General features: G+C 45.9%; 1 protein-coding gene across 1 annotated transcript; it reads right to left on the bottom strand.

Annotated features, from left to right (window-relative positions):
* Positions 1-15,722: 15,722 nt before the first annotated feature.
* Positions 15,723-23,288, bottom strand: LOC120993902 (protein kinase C delta type-like). Its single transcript, XM_040422370.1, has 6 exons — positions 23,031-23,288; positions 17,256-17,509; positions 16,873-16,935; positions 16,168-16,719; positions 16,013-16,056; positions 15,723-15,869 (listed from the first exon to the last, which is right to left on the bottom strand). The coding sequence occupies exons 1-5, from the start codon at positions 23,286-23,288 to the stop codon at positions 16,032-16,034; spliced, it is 1,152 nt and encodes a 383-aa protein (XP_040278304.1). The 3' UTR covers positions 15,723-15,869; positions 16,013-16,031.
* Between the last annotated feature and the right edge of the window lie 545 nt (positions 23,289-23,833).

The following is a 23,833-nucleotide window of genomic DNA, read 5'->3' as shown; positions in this document are numbered from 1 at the left end:
AGGCAGCATTTCACCAACATGGTGGAGCAGTATGTGTGCACACGCCTACACGTACTGAATGACGGGTCTGCCCCCTTCAACATCTGGGTCTCCAAATTGGGAACATGGCCTGAGCTTGCCCTTTACGCCTTGGAGGTGCTGACCTGCCCTGCAGCCAGTGTATTATCTGAACGTGTGTTTAGCACGGCAGGGGGCGTCATCACAGACAAGCGCACCGCGCCTGTCCACAGCCAATGTGGACAAGCTCACGTTCATTAAAATGAAACAGGCATGGATCCCTCAGGACTTGTCCGTACCTTGTGCAGAATAGACATGTATACCGGCACTAAGCAGCCATTGTTATACTGCAGCGCAATTGCTCATGTTTGTATTTTGGATATTTCACACTCTTTTGGAGTGTACCTTAATTTTAAAAAATTTAATTAAAACCAAAAACCTGTGTTGGCTATCTCGTCCTCCTCCACCGCCGCTTCCACCTACTCCGCTACGTCCACCACCTCCTCAAACTCCTACTCCATATGGAACTCCACCTCATAAATCAAATTTTTTTTTTTTTGTAAGTGTTTTATTTTATATCATTTCACTACATTGTCCTTTACATTTTCTGGTGAAATTTACCAATTTTTGGGTGTATAGTACCACTGCTATACCTAGTAGGCCGGTTAACAAAAAAAATTTTTTGTCAGTTACATTTTCAGTTGAAATTTTTGGGTGTGAAGTGCCACTGCTATACCTAGTAGACAGGTTAAACAATAAAACTATTTGTCTGTTACATTTTATGGTGAAATTCACCAACTTTTGGGTGTGATCTACCACTGCTATACCTAGTAGGCCGTTTAGAAAAAATAAGTTTGTCAGTTACATTTTCAGTTGAAATTCAACAATTTTTGGGTGCGAAGCAGGGCTGGGACAAGGTCCACCACCAACAGAGGCTGAGCTGCCCAAGTGCGGTAGCAGCAGCGACGTGGTCAGTGGCCTGCCTGCCGCTCAGAGGCTGGAGGAGCTGGCCTGCGCCCTGAGGCTGGAGCCTCCCCAGCAGGGCCGGTACAAGGCAGGGGCCGAAGGAGCGGGTGCCCTGGGCGCTACCATTTGCGGACAGGAGGGGGGCGCAGGTGAAGTGCCAGCAGCAGTGGCGTCGCCAGGGGGGGGCCAGAGGGGGCCACGGCCCCCCCTACATCATGCTGTGCCCCCCATGTGCCCCCCCAACTAAAATGACCCCCCCCCCCCCCCCCCCAAGTGAGCAGCCGCCGCCGGGCACAGGGAGATGAGCGCTTCCATTGCGCTCATCTCCATTGTAAACTGTCTGTGCCAGCGGAGGTGCAGGGGAGGGAGAGGCGTGTCCCTTCCCTTTCCTCTGATAGGCTGCAGGCAGGCACCGAAGTGGAGGAGAGGCCCCGCCCCCTAATTACTCCTGTTTACCTTTCTAAAGCTAAAGGACCTTTGATGATGTCATCACAGGTCCTGTAAGGGAACTGCACAGTGTAAAGTGTAGTTCCCAGGTTAGAACAGTGCATCTGCCAGGACCTGTGATGACATCATCTTCTACATCACAGGTCCTGCAGAATCTAGCAAAGGAACTGCACCAAAAATGGTGTAGTTCCTAGGTTTCAAAGGTACATCTGCCAGGACCTGTGATGACATCACAGGTCCTTCAACCCCTAACAGCAAGTATTAAAAGTTCACAAGCAGCTCTGTATTGATCCATACAGACTGGAATGGAGAGGTAAGAGGAGGTCCTCCACTTTTCATCATTTACCCCCCCCCTCCATGCCCTGTTTTTACTCATTGCTCACTCATGTATACTACTTCAGACAGTTACCACTACCTCATGTACCTCACAGTGACTATAATGCATAACTGACCACATATTTCTATAAACACTGCATCTACAGTATTATACCTTCTATGTGTCACATCAATACACTGCTCTGTGTATATATATATATATATATATATATATATACACACACACATGCACACACACTGCATATATTACACAGTATTATACATGCAATATGTACAGATATATAGTATATACCGCAGTGCACTGATATGTGAGGTATGAGGTATAATAGATGCTGTGTGTACAGATATCAGTACACTTCTGTATATACTATATATGTGAGGTACGAGGTATAATAGATGCAGTGTGTACAGATATATAGTATATACAGCAGTGTACTGATATGTGAGGTACGAGGTGTCAATACACTGCTGTATTTACTATATACCTGTACACACTGCATCTATTATACCTCGTACCTCACATATTACACTACTGTATATACTGTATACACTGCATATATTATACCCCGTACCTCACATATCAGTACACTGCTGTATATACTATATACCTGTACACACTGCATCTATTATACCCCTGTACCTCACATATCAGAACACTAGGGAATATACTATATACCTGTACACACTGCATCTATTATACCGCGTACCTCACATAACTGTACACTGCTGTATATAATATACATCTGCATCTATTATACCTCTTTTGTGTGCCAGGGCTTTTTTGTAATCCCATTCCGGCCCTGATGGCATAAATTATAAAACGCAGCAGCAAGAATAGTTCATGGAACAAAGGGAGGGGCTATAAAAGGGGAATGGGGGCCCAATTTAGATTCCTGCTATGGGGCCCAGTGATTTTTATGTACGCCCCTGGCTGCAGGCACTAGGCCGGCAGCCTATCAGAGGCCGGCGCAATGACGTCATCAATTTTTGGGTGTAATATACCCCTCCGCTACCTAGTTGACAGCTCAATAAATTTCAATAATTTTTAGTTTACATTTTCGGGTGACAATAAACAATAGTTTTCTGTCATAGACATAATTTCTGTAATTTTTCTGTTACATTCTTGGGTTGACATTATACAATTTTAGACATGAATAAACCCGTGCTCTGCATAGGTGACCGGGAATAAAATTTCTGAAATACTTGCCCGCCACCTCCTTTGATTCAATGCTTAAACTTAAACAAGTTGTACCACATTTAAGCTTCAATACTTTGTCCCACATTCCCGCTATACTCTTTTGGACAACATTTGCGCCTCAATAGCTTTTCCCACAATTCTGCTTGACTCTTTTGGCCCACATTTGGGCTTCTGTAATTTGTCCCACATTTGCGCCTCAATAGCTTTTCCCACATTTCTTCTCGATCCCAATTTTTTAAAATAAATTTATCTCCCTTAAATTTGGTCTCCATTTCTCACGCTCCCTCTCCGGCCTGGAACCCTGATTCCCCGCCACCCGTAATCACCATGGTAGGCGCATAAAAGAACATCAAAAGATGATTGAGCAGATATCAAATTGGATCGTAACCATCACGGGGACGTGCGACATGGTGGGGCAGTAAGTATGCACACGCCTACACGAACTAACTGACTGGGGTCTGCCCCTGCAACTTCTGGGTCTCCAAATTGGGCACATGGCCTGAGCTTGCCCTTTACGCCTTGGAGGTGCTGGCCTGCCCTGCAGCCGGTGTATTGTCTGAACATGTGTTTAGCACGACTGGAGGGTTATATTTCCCAATGTTTTGGGGTGTACCCTAATAAAAAAAAAATATGTAAAACAAAAAGCAGTGTAGGCTACCTCCACCACCACTTCCACCTACACCGCCACATCCACCGCCTCCTCAACCTCCTACTCCATATGGACCTGGTCCTCCTAGATCAAGATTATTATTTTTTATTTTTACGTAATTTGTTATTTAACCACCTCAGCTCCCCTAGCTTAAAACCCCTTAATGACCAGACCACTTTTTACAATTCTGCACTACACTATTTTCACGGTTTATTGCTCGGTCATACAACCAACTTACCACCCAAATGAATTTTACCTCCTTTTCTTCTCACTAATAGAGATTTCATTTGGTGGTATTTCATTGCTGCTGACATCTTTACGTTTTTTGTTATTAATCGAAATTGACCGAAATTTTAGCAAAAAAATGTCATTTTTCACTTTCAGTTGTAAAATTTTTCAAATAAACCTACACTTCTATATAAAATTTTCTCTAAATTTATTGTTCTACATGTCTTTGATAAAAAAAATGCAATAAATGTATATTTATTGGTTTGCGCAAAAGTTATAGCGTTTACAAACTATGGTACAAAAATGTGAATTTCCGCATTTTGAAGCAGCTCTGACTTTCTGAGCACCTGTCATGTTTCCTGAGGTTCTACAATGCCCAGACAGTATAAACACCCCACAAATGACCCCATTTCGGAAAGTAGACACCCTAAGGTATTCGCTGATGAGCATAGTGAGTTCATGGAAGTTTTATTTTTTGTCACAAGTTAGCGGAAAATGATTTTTATTATTTTTTTTCTTACAAAGTCTCATATTCCACTAACTTGTGACAAAAAATAAAGAGGCTCGAGCACGTGCAATGTTGAATTCCAGCGAGTTGCCAAGTGGTGGATTAAGCAGTGTCTGTCACTGCCGGTCCTCACCTAAGAGTGGCTGAAGTGCTTGGACAGGGCTGGTCCTAGCTTTGTTACAAGGAGCTTGTCATGTGCAATATGATGTCTGATTTTTTGTTTTTACATTAATCATGGGAGAACGGCTTTAATTATTGCTACTTCTGCTGCTGTTTTAATTTTCTTACATTAGGGTGCTTTCACACTAGCGTTTTTCTTTTACGGTATTGAGTTCCGTCCTAGGGGCTCAATACCGGAAAAAAAAGGATCCGTTTTATCCTAATGCAGTCTGAATGGAAAGCATTCCGTTTAGTATGCAACAGGATGCATCAGTTCAGTCACTCTTACGTTTTTTGGCCGGAGAAAATACACTTGCCGGAATGCCATTAATTTCCATTGAAGTGTATTAGCAAGTGTTCCGGCAAAACAAAAGAATGCAAAAATAAATAAATACCTGATCCGTTTTTCCGGATGACACTGGAGAGACGTGTAGTGTCCCACTAGATAGGCGTGGGCACTACACAAGGGTCAATTGGTGTGCGCGTTCCTCCAACTCACAAGGGACAGAAATGTCATATGTAATTGTGCAATCAATGTATTTTATAATGTGTTTTTATATGCAATGTTCCCCTGTATGATGCAATTGCAGGCCTAGTTGGGTGTAGTTAGACATCCCAGACACTAGAGGGAGATAGGGAACCCCTAGTATAAATGTTCAGGCCCAGACAGGGAGAGTTAGTTCAGAGTCAGGAGTCTGCAGAGACTTAAGTTAGAAGGCACCAGCCAGGGACGAGCTGAGGGCCTTCTCCTGACATGCAGCTAGACAGCCCAGGCTTCTAGTGGTAGCCAGGAGGCTAGTAGAGGGATCCTAGCCTACCTGTTGATCAAGAGAGCCTTGGTTAGCTCAGAAGATTCACCCCAGGGGAAGAGTTTGCCTCCTGGGAGAAAACCTGCAGTTCCCACCAAGTCAAGCAGAGCCAGTGTTTCCAGCTAGTACAAGTAAGCTGAAGGGCAGAAGGAGTAGTAATGTAAAGCAAGGAAGAGTACCTGAGGAAGATTGTTACCAAGGATAAAAGCCAGCATTGAGGCATTTGGGCCTTGGGATAAAAACTAGACAGGAGTTCTAAGGAACAGTGTACACTATCTCTGAGGAGAAGGTACAGCCTGATTCTGAGTGTGTTGTTGTTTACCCTCTGAGTATCTTGCAAGGAAACAGTATACCTGCCATAATTGTGAAAGCCTGCTTGTGAAGTGTATCTGATACGTGGAACTGAATTGACATCCAACTGTATAAAGTTGAACTGATTCCAGTAAAGCAAAGTTTGGTTCACCATATCATCTGTGTACCTCACTTATTAATACTACCAATCGGTGTGCCACCGTTACAGGCACTGGCGTCACGTACCTTAAAGGGACCTTGCCCCAGGCACATAAAACACCTGCAACATCCAGGGCACCTCATCCACCACCAGGCCTGGTCCCTAAATACAGAGTGTGCCCCAGAGGACCCCCTGTGCCAGCCTCTCCTTCACTGCTGTACGCCTGCCCAGGGTTTCCCTACTGAACTGTGAGTAACCCTCGCTTGCCATTAACCGTGACCTCACAATCGCAATACCCTGCAGGTCTGGTGTGCTGCATAAATTGGCGTCACGAACAGGATCCGAGCATATCTGCGCCATTGTTGGATTACAAAACTGTGTGCCATTATCCACCTAAAAAGTGACTAAGCCCTGTTGTTTTATTGAAAAATTGCTGGGCCAAAGAGAACTGTAATAATTTGCGGTGTGAAGATTATAGTGCATGGACTGTCTGCTGCTTGTTTGAGCCACCGCTTGCTGTCAGTGAATAGACAGCGTTTGCTAAAGATGGCCGCTGAGCTTGCTTGAATTTACTGCTGCGTCATCTTCATCCTGAATTGGCGGTAAAAGTTGGCGCCTTTCTGCTGAAAAGAGCGGGAAAGGCTACCCGTCGGCGCCACCGCCCTGTCTGGACATTTGCATGTCTGCAGAAATGGACTCCGCCTCCCCCATACTGGAGTACCTGGGGGGCGGCCTCCCAGTGCAATGGGAGGATCTGTCTGAACTTATTTGCGCCACCCTGTCGCTCTCCAGAGAAGGATCGAGCATGTTGGAAAGTGAAGACTACTCTGCTGGGATGTCCGCGCCTGATCTAGTAAAAATGGATTGTATTGGTGTAGAGCCCGAGGACGCTCCACCGGCCTACTCTCCGGGACCGGAGAAACCCGCCTGCCCGCCACCGAGGACGCAACCGGAGACCTACTATGGCTCCTGGAGAGATTTCTTCCAGCCCTCGTTCAAGTGGTCAGAGTTGATGGCAGAGATCCGGGAGGCCGCCATAAAGAAGAATACCAAGACCAAGATATATTATGAAGAATTGGCAAAGACCGTTCATGAGCGCCACACTGACACCCAACCCCGCCTGGAAAGGAGAAAGGGGTTGGTTGTGGCCTTCGACAAGAACCGTGGCTACGGTTTCATACAGGACTACACCACCGGCCGAGATTTATACGTCAATCGGAGGTCCGTCAAGCGGAGTTACCTCTCCGAATATATGCATAACCTCCGCGAGGGAGAGGAAGTGGAATTCACCCCTGCCGAGGGCCTGCGAGGCCCATATGCTACTGCCGTGACCCTTCCCAAGAAAGAACCGGAGGACTGGGAGGCAGATGAGGACTACTCTGGCTGCGAGTGCAAACCAGCGCGCTCTCCAGAACCGGCCCATCACGCATTCCAAGAGCGGGGCTCTTTCATTGGCCCTAACGTATTCTGTCAGCCAACCGTATTGGAGAAATGGGTGAGTCCCTATCCATCCCCCGAGCTGCCTCGCCGGGAGAAAACAATTCAAGAAATGGAGAATCTGAAAGGACTCCGCGTTACCCTGGAGAATATCCGGAAGGGTAAGAGACCTGATGCGCCACCGGAGCCTGCAGCGGCTGCGTCCGATGCACCATCTACTGTACCTCAATAAAAAGAAAGACTGTCCAGCTTCACTGAAAAATACTTGAGGCTTTATTTAATCCCGTGCAGATAAAAACCAACATACAGCAATGCAGAAAATCGACCGGTTTCGGATCACTGTAGATGTGGATCCTTAGTCATGATGTGACATCATGACTAAGGATCCACATCTACAGTGATCCGAAACCGGTCGATTTTCTGCATTGCTGTATGTTGGTTTTTATCTGCACAGGATTAAATAAAGCCTCAAGTATTTTTCAGTGAAGCTGGACCGTCTTTCTTTTTATTGGGATCCGTTGTGCGCCTAAGGTTCAGGGCGAGGTCCGGGCTCCTGGCTTCCTGTGGATGAGCGCGACATCTCCTAGTGTTGCTCCAAAATCTACTGTACCTGTGCCGGCGTCGACAGCGGAGGACAGCGATCCTGAGACCAAGAGCCTCGACGACCAGATCGTCCGTCTGGAGGAGAAGTTGCGGGAGTTACGCAAGATTGCCACCGCCAGGATCCAGACGCCGCCTAAGAGGGAAGAGGTAAGGGTGCCTGTCGCAACCCGCCGGCCACCTTCTGCTACCACAACTGCGTTGAGGCCCCCAAGAAGGCCCTCTCACCCTGTGACTTGCTGCGCAAAGCCCACCGGACCGCTTGCGGCGGCGGTATCTAGGCAAGCACAACCTGCGATTGTTATCCCTGCACCGGTGCAGTCAGCAGCTGTTATCACCCCTAGGCCTATGGGGCCAATACCTATTAGGGGTCCCTTCATGCTGCAGCTGCCCCCTAATACCGTGTTGTGGGCACATCCGCCTGTGGAAGATTATTACAGGCCTCATTTGCCAGCAGAGCCAGGGAGCACCACTGAAATGCCAGGTGATTATGATATGCCCCTGTGAATTAGCCTGCTAGGCCGTTGATTTATTGCTTTCATCAAGGGACCTCATTGCTGAGAATTTAACCCTTCCAGGACAGGAGTCCTTTGTTTTGGTCCTTTGTTGCTGCTGCCAGTTACCCACGGCTCAGTGGTGGTGGTCACCCACTGAAAACACCAATTGCTGCAAAGCCAACTTGTTTCCAGGACCTCCTGCCTGCTTCTACAATGTCTCACCAAGTTGTGCCTGTTCCTACGTTGCACCTTTAACCCCCTTTTCAGGTTGAGTAAGGGTATTACAGCACTGATTTTTATATTATGCCATTTGGAAACTGTGGGCTATTTTATGGTGCTGTCTTTTTATTGTGCAACATTAAATGTCAAGGAAACGTGCCCAGTGATAGACTCAAAAGTACCTGAGCCTCTGAGATATTGCTCTTTTAAAGAAATGTGCCCAGAGATGGACTCCACTGTAAGCGAGCCTCTGTGATTTGCTACCTTGCCTTGCTGGTGAAAGACACTCACTCAAAATAAGAAAGGAACCTGGGTACGGACTCATATTTGTTCCTTGAGCCTCCAAGAACTTTAAATTGTTTTATATTGTGTCTTCTGTTCTATTATGGACAATTTGCACTTATGGACTATCCTGGTATCACTGATACGCTGCACCAGGTCAGCGCCCCTGTTCCCTCACACTATCCTGAGAGAGAACGACGCCCCTTTTCACCGTTACTTGTTCCTAAGCCAGTGGAACTGCCTGATTTATGCATATAATGTGCTTCTGCAAATGTAGATGAAATTTTCCTGCTTTGCGTTATTCTCTCTCTTTCAGGTGCAGTATCCAGCTGGGCAGGGCCCCTCCATGTTGCGCCGAGGTCGGGCAACGTTATATCGTGGTGGTATGTAGTGTCCCACTAGATAGGCGTGGGCACTACACAAGGGTCAATTGGTGTGCGCGTTCCTCCAACTCACAAGGGACAGAAATGTCATATGTAATTGTGCAATCAATGTATTTTATAATGTGTTTTTATATGCAATGTTCCCCTGTATGATGCAATTGCAGGCCTAGTTGGGTGTAGTTAGACATCCCAGACACTAGAGGGAGATAGGGAACCCCTAGTATAAATGTTCAGGCCCAGACAGGGAGAGTTAGTTCAGAGTCAGGAGTCTGCAGAGACTTAAGTTAGAAGGCACCAGCCAGGGACGAGCTGAGGGCCTTCTCCTGACATGCAGCTAGACAGCCCAGGCTTCTAGTGGTAGCCAGGAGGCTAGTAGAGGGATCCTAGCCTACCTGTTGATCAAGAGAGCCTTGGTTAGCTCAGAAGATTCATCCCAGGGGAAGAGTTTGCCTCCTGGGAGAAAACCTGCAGTTCCCACCAAGTCAAGCAGAGCCAGTGTTTCCAGCTAGTACAAGTAAGCTGAAGGGCAGAAGGAGTAGTAATGTAAAGCAAGGAAGAGTACCTGAGGAAGATTGTTACCAAGGATAAAAGCCAGCATTGAGGCATTTGGGCCTTGGGATAAAAACCAGACAGGAGTTCTAAGGAACAGTGTACACTATCTCTGAGGAGAAGGTACAGCCTGATTCTGAGTGTGTTGTTGTTTACCCTCTGAGTATCTTGCAAGGAAACAGTATACCTGCCATAATTGTGAAAGCCTGCTTGTGAAGTGTATCTGATACGTGGAACTGAATTGACATCCAACTGTATAAAGTTGAACTGATTCCAGTAAAGCAAAGTTTGGTTCACCATATCATCTGTGTACCTCACTTATTAATACTACCAATCGGTGTGCCACTGTTACAGGCACTGGCGTCACGTACCTTAAAGGGACCTTGCCCCAGGCACATAAAACACCTGCAACATCCAGGGCACCTCATCCACCACCAGGCCTGGTCCCTAAATACAGAGTGTGCCCCAGAGGACCCCTGTGCCAGCCTCTTCTTCACTGCTGTACGCCTGCCCAGGGTTTCCCTACTGAACTGTGAGTAACCCTCGCTTGCCATTAACCGTGACCTCACAATCGCAATACCCTGCAGGTCTGGCGTGCTGCAGACGGATCCGGTATTTCAATGCATTTGTCAGACGAATCCGGATCCGTCTGACAAATGGCATCCGTTTGCGTCAGGATTGCCGGATCCGGCCGGCAGTTCCGGCGACGGAACTGCCTGCCGGAATCCTCTGCCGCAAGTGTGAAAGTACCCTTAGGTAGTTGGGGCCTGCGCTATTTTGCCCCCTAGAGGACAGCGCAATAGCATGTGGGAAGCAGAACGCTGCCCACTGGTCTGATGTAGAAAGTGAGGAGAAGTATACAGTATATATTAGTTTGGAACCATTGTAGGTAGTTGAAGCCTGTGCCCGTACCTATCCTGCATTACCCCTGCTGGGGTTCAGGTCTGAAATAAAGTGCAGGAGCAAGATGGATCTGCTTGAGAGGCTGCAGAACAGGAGCACATGTTCTAAATCCTATAGAATGTGTTCCTGCAACCACTAAGTTTGCTGCCCTCTTGTCACAGACCACCAAATGTCCACCTCCTCAGAGTATGAGCAGAGCTATGATAAACATGATTGCCGTTTGGACTGTTTCATGGATTCAGGATCTGCATCTATTAGGCCCCTTTCACACGGGCGAGTATTCCGCGCAGATGCGATGCGTGAGTTGAACGCATTGCACCCGCACTGAATCCTAACCCATTCATTTCTATGGGGCTGTGCACACGAGCGGTGATTTTCAAGCATCACTTGTGCGTTGCGTGAAAATCGCAGCATGCTCCTCTTTGTGCGTTTTTCACGTAACGCAGGCCCCATAGAAATGAATGGGGTTGCGTGAAAATCGCAAGCATCCGCAAGCAAGTGCGGATGCGGTGCGATTTTCACGCACGGTTGCTAGGTGGCGATCGGGATGGGGACCCGATCATTATTATTGTCACGGCCTCGGTGTGTGCCGCGACATTTTCGCCGCGCATGCTGGTTGCCGGTGGCAGCTTGTTTTTATGCATGTGTGTGCGCTTTCCCTTTTAGGATGTTTCCTTTCCCTGCTTTGGTGTGCACGGGGTTAAGGTGTGGTGGGTGTGACCTCAGGCCTCCTATATGTTGGTGTGGTGGAGCCTGAGTGTCAGTTTGGTTTGTTTGTCAGCTTGGTGTGGAGCTCTGCTCCTGGGCTGAATGATACTGTCTGTGTGAGCTATCGTTATTTTGTATTTCTTGCTTTGTCTGTTGTCCCCTCCGGTGTGTTTCTGTCATTCCTCCCCCACCTGGTGTATGTAATTATGGTGCGGGTTTTGCTTGGAGGTTTGATTGTTGTATGAGGCTCCGAAAGGGGCGGGCTTTCCCGGAGGGGTTTAAGCGAAGACTCGCCTGTGGGTTTTTCCAGCTTGGAGCCACCTTCCATCATGGCTATGGCAGGTAAGTGAGGATTGCATAGTTATGTTACTGTGTAACTTACCTGCCGTACTGTTTAGCCCATGGCCTTCTATCCTGCTTGCCACTGGGCCATTTGAGACACCATTCATCCGTGATGTTGGATGAATGGGTGGTCTCTACCCTGTCATTAGGCCTAGGGCTTTGTAGGGATAGTAGGGTCAAAGGTTGGTGAGCATGAGGCCCCCTTACCTTCTGAGGCGGCTGTTGCGCTAGGAGTCTAGGGAGAGCTCAGGGTTACATTAGGAGGTGACCTGTTCCCTGCTATCTGGCGTTGCAGCCACTGACATTGCACGGTGGGGGGTTATCCCCATTCCCCGCCGTGACAATTATTTCCCCTTATAACATGGTTATAAGGGAAAATAATAGCATTGTGAATGCATAGTACAATAGCGCTGGAGGGGTTAAAAACAATATAAAAATAATTAAACTCACCTTAATTCACTTGCTCGCGCAGCCCGGCTTCTTTTTTGCTGTGTGCAGGAAAAGGACCTGTGGTGACATCACTCCGGTCATCACATGGTCTGTCACATGATCTTTTACCATGGTGATCGATCATGTGATGACCGGAGTGACGTCACCACAGGTCCTTTTCCTGCACACAGCAAAAAAGAAGACAGAAGCGAAGCCGGGCTGCGCGAGCAAGTGGATTAAGGTGAGTTTGTTTGTTTTTTGTTTTTTTAACCCCTCCAGCGCTATTGTACTATGCATTCTGTATTCAGAATGCTATTATTTTCTCTTATAACCATGTTATAAGGGAAAATAATACAATCTACCCAGTACCTAACCCAACCTGAACTTCTGTGAAGAAGTTCGGGTTTGGGTACCAAACATGCCGATTCTTCTCACGCGAGTGCAAAACGCAGTACAATGTTTTGCACTCGCGCATGTTCCCGCAACGCACCCGCACCTTTTCGCGCAACGCCCGTGTGAAAGAGGCCTTAGGCCTCTTTCACACGAGCATGACTGATTAGGTCCGGGTGCGTTCAGGGAAACTCGCACCATTTTGCAAGCAAATTCAGTCAGTTTTTTCCACGCGGGTGCAATGCGTTTTTCACGCGCGTGATAAAAAACTGAAGGTTTACAAACAACATCTCCTAGCAATCATCAGTGAAAAACACATTGCATCTTTTAACTGAAGCCCTATTCACTTCTATGGGGCCTGGGCTGTGTGGAAAAGCGCAGAATATAGAACATGCTGCGTTTTTCACGCAACGCAGAACTGATGTGCGAAAGAAAACGCTCATGTACACAGACCCATTGAAATGAATGGGTCAGGATTCAGTGCGGGTGCTATGCATTCACATCACGCATTGCACCCGCACGGGAAACTTGCTCATGTGAAAGGGGCCTTAGGCTACTTTCACACAGGGGTGTTACCGTTACACCCTAGAGACTCAGTTCTCTTCAACTGCTGCACCCTCTGCACTTTGACTGACCAGTGCCATGTAAACGTGATCATGCCTGGACCTGTCTAAGTGCATAGAGTGCAGCAGTTACAGAGAGAGCAGAGCCTCTTGGTGTAATGGCAACGCCCTCATTGCTCCTAGAGGCTCATTTGCATATAATAAAAGTTCATTTTTCTCAGCAATGTGGGCACATATGATCATGGGACAAACACAGATGCCTTCAGCTGCCGAGCACACATGGAACAGGTCCGCCAGTTTCATAGGTACAAATCTGCTGACAGATGCCTTTTAAACATCTGATGATTTATTCCTCCTTTGGAAGAGAGAAATTGGACACTTGTAGATGGACGACCAGTTTCAGGCTGTGTTCACACCATAACTGGACTTCACACATGACATGCACGTTTGGGGAAATCATTCCATAGGTAGAAGACAAAATGGAAACCAGACAACCCCATCAAGACATTAGGCCTATATGACACTTACTATCTTCCAAGAGAATAAAAACAAAAACACAAATATTTAAGGGGGAGTAAAAGATTTTATTAAAGGGGGGGGAGTTTAAATTTTATTATTTTGAAATTGTTATATATGTATTATCTAAATTATTTATCTTAGACTCTAAACCTCTTTATAGGCCATGTTGATCCAGTGGAAGGAGAAAACCCCCGTGAGTCTTTCTCATATCAGTGGGGGAGAATCCTTCCAGACCCCAAATATGGGGATCAGAATAAATTCCAGGATCAAGGGCTGATACTTAACCTATGTGATATAGGGGAGGAGAGGGAGGGATGATTATACTATTTATTTTAAACTTCCTACTAACCTACTGTGTATATGTGAATTATAAATTATATATTTTAGTATTTTTTGTTTTTTTTCTAGATTTGTTATATAGTGTATGTGTCAGCTAGATATAAACCTATTAATAGGCCATCTTGATCCCAGAGGAAGGCGAAAACCGACTGTGAGGCCAATAGTCCTCACTTCGGGGGAAAAATTCCTTCCTGATTCCAAATATGGCAATCAGAATAAATCCCGGGATCAAAGGCTGATGCCTAACTTGTATATGGAGAGAAAAAAATCAAAAATAGCTATACTATGTATTTTATATTCTACTAATCTACTGTTTATATATATTTATTTTTTATTTTTTCTGTGTATGTTAAATTATGTATGCATTACCTACATATATCTTTTATTTTAAGCTTCTTAATAGGCCATGTTGATCCAGTGGAGGGTGAAACCTCCCGTGAGGCCAGAAGTCCTCATATTGGGGAGGAAAATTCCTTCCTGATTCCAAATATGGCAATCAGAATCAGGGCCGTCTTTAACGCGGGGCAAAAGGGGCAGCTGCCCCGGGCCCAGTTGCTCCTGGGGGGCCCAAGGCAGCTGCCTCTTGAGCCCCGCTGGCCACTCCAGTGGCGTAACGATCGCGGTTGCAGAGGGTGCGACCAGGCGTGGGGGGGGCCCCTCCCTGTATTTGAAGTGCGGCTGCGCTGCGCTGAATTCTATTCCTTATCTTGTCATCACAGCTGGGACTGGGAGGGTATCAGGATTGCGATTTGCGCGCCACCTAACTGAAGCCCGCCGCAGCCCGCAACTTAGTACAGAGCGGAACAAGAAGGTAGTATGATGAAGGACCCGAATTAAGAGGTCTGAAACACGTAACATTATATCCTGTACTGGAAGTTTTTAACCGCTGAAATAAAGATTCCCCTGTTTTTGCTTTTAGCTGGATTTCTAAAGTTTTTGGGTTATCGTTGGAACAGCTAAGCCAAGGGGCTGTTGTCCGTGCTTTGCTTAGCAGGGAGCAGGTGAGAGCTGCTTTTGTCAAATTTTCTATGTTTGTACTATACTGTGTATAGGTTTATGTAAACTATAAATTTGATTTTATTTTTTGTTTCTATATTTTTATTTTACTATTCATGTACTTACAAATATTAAACCTATAAGCAGGCCATGTTGATCCGGAGGAAGGAGAAAAACCCCTGTGAGGAATAGTCAATAGACCAGTCAAAATCCTTCCTGACCCCAAATATGGCGATCAGAATGGATCCCAGGATCAAAGGTCTTAACTTATGTGAATGGGTAAATGTTTTATATTTTATTTATACTATATATATTTTATAGATTTGTAATAACCTAATATTTATGTCACTAAAAGTAGAAATATTTATTTATCTATTTCTATTATGCTAATTACATGTGAGCTACCTAATAACCTATTATACTAAACTTATTTAAGGCCGTGTAGATCCAGAGGAAGGCGAAAACCCCCTGTGAGGAATAAGCCAATTGTCCTCACATAAGGGGGAAAAATTCCTTCCCGACCCCAAATATGGCGATCAGAATAAATCCCAGGATCAATGGCCACTATATTATGTGTGTATACTATGTGTCTATGTGCGGGTACCTATACTTATCCTATAGTGTGGGTGATATGTGTGTGATGTGTGTTATACTTACCAGGCCTGTGCTCAGGTGAGTTCAGGTATAATAGCTTCTCCGGGGTTTTCCTGTTCCTGAACTCACCAGATGGAAACTAAGCACAGGCCACTCCCGGAGGCGTAGAGGATCTTCAGGCTGGACTTATGTCAGATGCCAGCCCAGGAGTGGAGGAAGTCAAGTCAAGTGCTTGGGGCAGCAACACAATGGCAAAGGTGCAGAATGAAGATGGTAAGGAGAGAGAGGATTTTTTTAAGGCAGCCTTGCATACATAGCAGAGATATGAGGTCAGGAGGCATGAAGTTCTGGGCAGTAGGCACGGGTATATCCTGCAAGACAGAAGAAGTAGATGTCTCAACATCTTATACTGGATATGCTGTTATCTAAGGAACGAAAGTCATTTAGTTATCAACCATTCAGAATATCTAATATTAGAGCTGACAGGTTTCCTGTGTGTATGGTGGCCACTCACCAGATGGTCGTGGATTCCTTCACAGTCCAGATGTTCTCATTAACCTAAGAAGTAGAGACAAGGTCATTCACAAGGACAGAAGAAAAGAACAATGATGAGGAACACAAGTAAAGAAGAAAATCTGATGAGTTATCCCCAGAAGAGGAGGATCTTACCGGGCCCAGCTTGGTGACATATAGTTAAATTCGGCCACGGGGTGAAGGGCTCTCTTATCCTCCGGCCACTGCAGATGTTGCTTCTCCAGAACTGACTCACATGGTGTAAATGGTGGCTGTGCTCTCCTGTCCTCCAGTTCCTCCCAGCCGATGGTGGAAAAGAATGGATGCTCTCTGATGTTCCCGCACACACCCAAACGCTTCTCAGGATTCTGGCACAGCAGTTTTTTGACAAGATCTTTCAAGTCAGCATCAAACCAAGATGGAATATATGGCTTCTCACTGATGATGGCGTCCTGGGCCATTTTTCTGACAGGGCCGTTGTAAAATGGGGGGCATCCTGCCATTCTGCACACCACAATGCCCAGGCTCCACCAGTCAACTGCTGCGCCATATCCTGTTTTGAGAAGCATCTCAGGGGCCATGTAATGGATGGTTCCCGCCACTCCATAGATCTTATCGGAGGTGGTGACACCATCTTGGGCCAGCCCGAGGTCGATGATACGGATGTGGCCGTCTGCATCCAACATGATGTTATCCGGCTTTAGATCTCTGCAAAAAAAACAAGACAAAGAATGACAAATCTGCCCAGCGATAGAAGAGACCGGGGATGGGTCACTGAAATACCAAGAAGAATAGCTGTTCAGGAGCCCAGGAACAAGGTGCATTATTTCCCTCATGTAAAGAAGACAAAGTTCTGCTTACCGGTGGATGATGTTGCGTCCACTGAGGAACTGGAGGCCACATACAATCTCTGCTGTGTAAAATCTGATGGGGAGAACAGAAAGTAGTTTCAATTTATTTATTTTTTTATCCCCCAATATCGTGAGTTAATGGGATACTGTGTGGTCACCCGCTGAGAAGAGACGCTGTTTATGGCAGCAGTGGCAGTATTCTCTCCATTTTCTGCATTGTTTTCAATTACCTGGTGAAGAGATTTAGTTTGCGGCCTAGCACTATATGTAAATTCCCTGATCATATCAGGGTGACTTGCTGTCATCCAGCACCCACCATTCCTCTATCTACACCCCTGACCTTAGCTTTTATTCCCTCTCTGGTCTATTTTTGGTGTTTCCCCTCTGTCTCACCTGATATTGCTGATGTCCAAGCAGCCGCACATGCTGATCAAATCATCCAGGCTGCCCCCGGACAGATACTCCGTAATAAAATACGTGCGCTCCTGAGACTGCTGTGCGGCATAGAGGTGGATTAGGAATGGGCAGTCTCTGGCCGCAAGGAGTATCCGCCTCTCTCTCATTATTGCATCTTCATTGTCCCCTTTTTTGGTGATAATTTTGATGGCCATGTAGGTGTTGTGGCCAGGGACTGATGCCAGAACTACCTGAAGAAAACAAATGGAGACTGCTGGTTAAAACATGCATGAAGGGTGAAGGTTTGGCTATTCTGCAGTTTAAGAGAAGCAGATGATAATTGTGACATAAGTAGTAGTCATGAGGGCAGGGAAGTTTCTGGATGGCCTATCAGTCATCCCACAGAAGGACAGTATGATTGACATCTACTCATCTTGATACAACTGGAAACAGAGCACAATAGAGAAGGATAAAATAAATGTTTACCAACAGCAGGGGCGGACTGGGAACTTAAAGTGGCCCTGGAAAAAATACAAAAAGTGGCCCCGTTTTGTAGTTGGTTCCAAATTGATGGAAGGCAGGGCCAGCAATACCATATTGTGGCATATTATACCACCCCAACAGAGCCAAATACCACAGTGAATCAGAAAATACTGCCAGCAGCACAAAATACATTCCCAAAAATGTTGGCGGGAAATTTCCCTGTAAGGTCTTTGGCCAATCCACCCCTGTCCAACAGTCCCTAAGCTCCTAATTTGCAGGGCTTGTCCCTGATTTTAAGAGACTGTTGCTGCTAATACAGGCTGTCCCAGACCAAAAATAGGTGGGGCTCATGTAAACCCCTAAGGGCTGTTTCACACAAGCGAGTCTATTGCGGGAATCGCGCTCCGTGTGTGAGTGTGATCCTCCGCTCTGGACTTGCAGGAGCGCACGGCATTATCATGATTTATAATGCTATGTGCCTCTGCTTGACCTTATTTCTACAGAATCGTACTGACAGCTTTATGTCACTATGATTCAGTGGAAAAAAGGCCATGCAGAGACACATAGCATTATAAATCATGATAATGCCGTGCGCTCCTGCAAGTCCGGAGCGGAGGATCACTCTCACACGGAGCGTGATTCCCGCAATAGACTCGCTCGTGTGAAACAACCCTAAAGGTATGACCATGGCATGGGCCATCACAGTTGTGATGCGGCTGTGCTACGGGGTTTTAATTAAACTAATAAAGCTGCTGTGCATGCGGGCCTATATTCTCTCCAATGGTCCCGACCACCAGAGAGGCCAGTGCTTTTTCCTATAGTGTGCAAGCATGGCCACCACTGTAGGTTTGCACGGTGGTCAGAACCTCTGGATATAAGCAGTGTATAATGAGATGGAAAAAATTAATCCAAGTGGTAAAGGAGGCAATATGGACAATCACAATACATTAGGAAGAGCCTTGTATTCACTTTCTCTACATGATAAATGTTGTTTACAGTAGTGAAGCCCCTTATTGTTAAAAAGGGTTGTCTCACTTCAGCAAAGGGGACACTAGGGGTGCAATATTATTGTAAGGGGCACTAATGGGGCAACACTATTGTGTGCAGGCACTATGAGGGTATAACTACTGTGCAGATGCACTAAGCGGGCATAACTACTTTATGGGGCACTATAGGAGCATAACTACTGTGTGGGGGCTCTAACTGGGTATAACTACTGTGTGGGGGCACTGAGTGGGTATGACTACTGTATAGCGGCACTACGGGAGCATTTTAAATTAAAAGGAGCTATTAGGGAATAACTTTGGGGACACCAAGGAGGGAATTCCACAAAGTGGAGGTAGTAAGGGGAAATAACTACTGTGCAGGGGCACAAAGGGGGCTTAAGTGCTGTGTGGGAGCACAAATACTGTGTAGAGGGACAAAGACGGCAAAACTACTCTTTGTGAGCACAAAGGGGATATAACTACTGTGTGAGGGAGCATCACTACTGTGAAGGGGGCACAAAAGGAGCATTCTACTATGTGGGGGCACTAAGGTGAAGGGCAGGATTGGGCACGAATAGATGGGTATTGGGTGGAGTAAAAGGCGTGACTTACTGCCAACAAAGTCTGCCATAGTGTGTAACATGTACTGCTGTTTTTCCCTCCTAGGACATTTCAAAAGTTGAGATGTTTCTGTAATACTATAACTCTTCTAAAGTGCTGTGGTTATAAACTTGTTTTAAAGCAATATCGGAATAAAAAAAAAAATAAAAAAAAATATATATATATATATATATAATCTCCAAATCCAGGGGTATATGCAGAAGTGTAGTATCCAATATCTTATGCCATGAATGTATAATTTAATGGTATAGTTACTTACCAGCATTCTCCTTGTAAAATTTCAGGCTGCTCAGCCATGACAGCATATCGCATACAGGAAGTCTTCATTACGGTCTATTGTACAGCAGAATTCCTGCTCTACAGTAGATTGCAATCATCCCATTCTGGAAAGCTCAGCAATGTAAAGTGAAAGCGGCATGTAGTGAGGCGCCAAATCCGGAGTGTAGTGACCCCCCCCCCACCCCACCCCTAAACAGCCCTGCTAGTGGACACATGTCATATTCACATTCTAGCGCACACATACAGCATATGCTGGGTTCACATCATGTTTATGCTCTATGTTTAACAAATATGTTTGGAAAAAAAGGATACAAAAGCGCAGTACACTATGCTATTAGTCCAGCAAAAACAAATCTAAATGAATGTAAATGTTTTTTTACAATGTTACTCTATAGTGAGTGATGCCACTGTATGGCATCCGTCTGGGGCATCCATTTAACATATACATGTTTTGTATACATTAAACGCAAGACAAAAATGGGATGTGAACCCAGCCATAGTTGCCAACAGTCCCAAATTCCCTAATTTCCAGAGACAGACCTGTCAAAATTAGGCTGTCCCAGGCCAAAATAAGCAGGGCTTATGTAAGCCCTGCCCATAAATTGGCGAGCCATGGGCCCACTGCATTTGGAGTGTTCCTGGAGCAGGGCCTATTCGGCAAGCATGTATACTGGGGATGAGCACCCTCCGGCCCTCCAGCTGTTATGAAACTACAACTCCCAGAATCCTCCCTTCACTTCTATGGGAGTTACAAGAACAGCCAAGTGTGCATGCTAGATGTTGGGAGTTGGCTTGACTGGAATTGTTGAGCTGATTGGAGATGGTCTGAGGCACAATACACAACCAGAAAAGTATGCCCAATAAAATCTGTTTTTTATTTTTTAGTTTGAGACAACGCGTTTCGGGGTACGTGGGACCACTTTATCAAGTCTGTGTAAGCGGTTGCAGGGCCCGATCCTAGCTGTGCTGCAGAGACATGTGCAGCGTCCCGAGTAGTCAGTGCTCATAAACTTTCATTTTTCAGTACTCCTTTGGAAAATGAAAGGATTAAGCCAATTTTCCTTTGCACCTATTTTGAAAAATTGCTCCCACAGTCTTCTAAAGACACACATAGGCACATACATATAGTCCTCTATAGTCCCACACAGGCACATATAGTAAGCATTTACCTCCTTCCTTGCTGCAGAGCTTCCTTCCTGTGTCCTCCATGTGTGTAGAAGGCGCCCCCTACTGACTGAGCAGCCGGTGCAGGGGAAGTACCAAGGAGGAAGAATGATGGGGGAACAGCAGCCAGGGCCACACAGAGCATGCCGTCAGACAGCTGCACAGGGCCCTCGGGCTGCTTAGAAATGGTTATAGCAGATACTGGACCCAAAAAGACCTAGTGGGAGAGGAGGGCCCCGGAACACTGCCCCCTTTTCATGATATGTTCCTAGTAATTCATCTGTGAGTGGACAAATGTGATTTCATGCTTTCTGTGGTGTCTCAAACACATTGATGCTCATAATATCAGAGACAAATCTCCCCCTATATCAAGACTGGTGCAAAGGAAAGGGGGCTTAGTTGTCCATAGCAACCAGATTCCACCTTTCCTTTTTCACTGCTCCTTTGGAAAATGAAAGGATCAATTTGATTGGTTGCTAGGGGGTAACTAAGCCAATTTTCATTTGCTCCAGTTTTGATGAATCTCCCCCATATTTTGTACCTTATCTATAGCGGAGTTTTTTCACTATACACCGATTTTTATTCAGTATGTTTCTACAGTCTGCATGTTGTATTTGCCCAGGTTTAGTGCTTGCTCCATTATCCCCTCAGAATAGAGAATAAATGTATGATCACTGGAGGTCTGACCGCTGGGATTCTCCTAATAACGGGGTGAACCCGGTTCTTGTCGTCAGTGGGGTCCCGTGTCCTCCATTTGAATGGAGTGGTCACTCATGCACAGTCTCTATGCGACTGACGGAGATAGTACAGCACTTGGCAATCTCCATCAGTCTCCTAGGCTTTGAATAGAGCAGTTGTGTGCACGTGTCAGCACCTCTCCATTCAGACCAAGGGGACAGGACCCCTCTTGTTGTAGGTTGGGGTCCCAGCAGTCAGACCCCCAGAGATCACACATACACCAGCTACCCTGTGGATAGAGGATACATGTCTTTCATGGCTTATCCTCTATAGTGCATTGCTGTGGTGGATGCATTGGGGCTATGACCAGTGCAGCAGCTTCCATACTGTGTGCCTCACTAATAGCTAATCGTGCCCATGGCTGACACATAGCAATGTATAAAGGAGGGAATGAGTAAACCAAATATGGTGTAGACACAAGGTAAGCCTGTCAGATATACAGAAAGACATGGGCAGCATCACAGATGACTGTGCTCCCAGATTTCATAGGGCTCTATAGCAAAACTTGGTATGTTAACCCCCCCCCCCCCCACCACACAGGTTCACCGTATGCTTGTGTCAAGCAATCCCAGACAACACAGAATGCAAAACATGGCACCCCAGATTTCTGATGAGTTTACCTTTTTTAATAAAGGGAAAATATTTTTATTTAAATAAAAAAAAAAACAGTAGTAATTTAAAAAAGTCGCCCTCACCCACTTTTTGCGACTTCTATATCAGAACAGGTGTTTCATAAATATGGAGCTCAGTTTGAACACATTGGGAGAGATTTACGAAAGTGTCTAAAAAAAATCTAATAAATAAAAATAAAACTGTTGTGTTGCTCATAGCAACTAATCACACCACAGCTTTCATGACCAATTCTGTTCTGAAAAAATGAAGGCTGTGTTGTGATTGGTTGCTATGGGCAACAAAGACAGTTTTTATTTTAATCAGTTTCCATAAATCTTCCCCCCCCCCCCCCCTTATTTCTCACTGTATTTAGACCAGACAACGGGCATATATACACTGACAAATCCCCTGCTTAACTCATATAGTGTATTATTAAACTGCTAGCAGCCACCAATAGGGGGAGCTCAATACATAGTAATTTATATAGTAACCATTTTCTTTAATAGAAACTGTAAGTAATCTCTTTGCACTGAGCTCCTCCTAGTGTTAACTGATTAACAATACATTAAATCTTGGTCAGGAAGAGAAGCAGTTCAGTGCTGGACCCTGCTTCCCACTGGCACCATAGTAGTTGAAAAGTCTGCTCCATGGTAGGCACTCCATAGTGTCCAACTGATCGCTAGTACCTGGATGCAGAGTTCCTATTTACTATTCCTGTACGAGTACCCTGACATAAACCCAAAAGATTGTATTCTAGTCAATGGGATTCTTCGGTGGTGTTCCTGTTTTCCATATGAGATTATGCTTACAAATGGGGGGCCCATAGTGTAAATTTCAGTTGAGGGCCCTGTGTTAGGTTAACAATTATATAAGACGTTCTAATACTTACTTTGCCAAAGCTGCCCCTACCCAAGACCTGGTGGATGGTGAAGCGGCGGATGGTAGGCCTGGCAGGGTAGGGGCTGGATGTTGCAAGGTCTTGGTTGCTCCCAAGTTTTGGCTTCACATCCTCCACTCCTCTAGTCTTTGGTCCTCTCCTCTTCTTCCTGATCTTCTTGAATCCTGTGACGCTATCCTCGTCCCTCTTCCTCTTTTCTCCTTCTCTCTTCATCTCCTCGCCGTCTTCTCCATGTCCAGTGGACGCCATTGTCGCAAATCTTCTCCAATCTGTAGACTTCAGTCCGATCACCTCGGTCGACAGTTGAAAATGAACGGCAGTTGGTCGTGTGCAGGTGAGGTCGGAGGTCACGGAATCCTCGGGTGGCACCTGCCTGGCAGTGGCCCATGGACCTGCTCTGCCATATACACTGTGATGTGGGCATCATGAGTGGCAGCCTAGTGTCCAGAGGAATGAGCGAGAACCTCATGGTGGCTTCTTCTGGTTCTGTATTATTAGGGGCAGGTGATGTGACTGGTATATTGGGGCTGGAAGTGGTGACCATAGGTGATCAGACTGTCCTATAATGTTACTAGAAGTGCAGTTGTGTAGACATTTTAGCGAATGGAGGAAGGGATGAACCATGTCTTATTGTTGCTGGTAATGGTTGGGATAATAGACAAGTGACGGGCAGATTACATTCAACAACTTCATAACTTCCATATAAATGATATTGTATTTTATGACCGTAAATGGACAGCAGGGGTATAGGGGTGTGGAGGCACTGGCACACGTAATAATCATGATTAGGCATT

The sequence above is a fragment of the Bufo bufo genome, chromosome 3 (assembly GCF_905171765.1).
Source record: "Bufo bufo chromosome 3, aBufBuf1.1, whole genome shotgun sequence".
NCBI classification, from domain to species: Eukaryota; Metazoa; Chordata; class Amphibia; order Anura; family Bufonidae; genus Bufo; species Bufo bufo.
This window is presented reverse-complemented; position numbering and strand designations above follow the sequence as displayed.